The sequence below is a fragment of the Asparagus officinalis genome, chromosome 8, assembly GCF_001876935.1.
Source record: "Asparagus officinalis chromosome 8, Aspof.V1, whole genome shotgun sequence".
In the NCBI taxonomy this organism is placed as follows: domain Eukaryota; kingdom Viridiplantae; phylum Streptophyta; class Magnoliopsida; order Asparagales; family Asparagaceae; genus Asparagus; species Asparagus officinalis.
The window spans coordinates 91,638,734-91,639,292 of NC_033801.1; the positions used below are offsets into that span (position 1 = coordinate 91,638,734).

At 45.6% G+C, this 559-nt stretch overlaps 1 protein-coding gene across 1 annotated transcript in view; it reads right to left on the reverse strand.

Annotated features, from left to right (window-relative positions):
• LOC109821518 (heat stress transcription factor B-4c-like) overlaps positions 1-559 on the reverse strand; it is a 6,215-nt gene that overhangs the window by 676 nt on the left and 4,980 nt on the right. Inside the window, exons 5-6 of the mRNA XM_020387702.1 lie at positions 397-555; positions 1-88 (exon numbers count right to left, since the gene is read on the reverse strand). The exon at positions 1-88 is cut by the window's left edge and continues 676 nt beyond it. Coding sequence (XP_020243291.1) covers positions 1-88; positions 397-555 — 247 coding nt within the window. The remainder of the gene's footprint in view (positions 89-396; positions 556-559) is intronic.

The following is a 559-nucleotide window of genomic DNA, read 5'->3' on the forward strand; positions in this document are numbered from 1 at the left end:
GGTGGATCTCGCAGAGGAGTTGCTTATCTCCTTTCCTGAAGTACTCGTTGGCGAATTCCCAGCGCTCAGGAACCACTTTTCTGAACCCCTGTGACAAATATGTGGCAGTAAAATCAGTTAGCAATGCTGTACAATTATTTAACGCGCATCTCTAAACCAGCATGATACTTGCGAACAAAATGCAGCGTAGTGCAGACAATTTATCTTAATTAATCATCAATATTCCAACTCATTGCCACAGCATATTTATTTTTCGAACCCTTGATTTCTCCGTGAACTAAGGAGTGATACGTACTAACGACCTTGTAAATGAAAAAGAAGTACCACTGAAATTAAACATTAAGCTGAATTCCCGTAGAGAGATGAATTTGTCCAAAAATGAGATAGAACTCGTACGTAGGTGTTGAGCTGGCGAACGAAGCTGGAGAAATTATTGTGCTTGAAGTAATTGGGGAGAACATCGCGCGCGAACTCGGGCGGGCGCCAGACGACGAACGTGGAGAGCCGGTCGTCGCCCCAGGAGACAATGTGGTCGGTGGAGGGGTCGTCGACGAGCTGG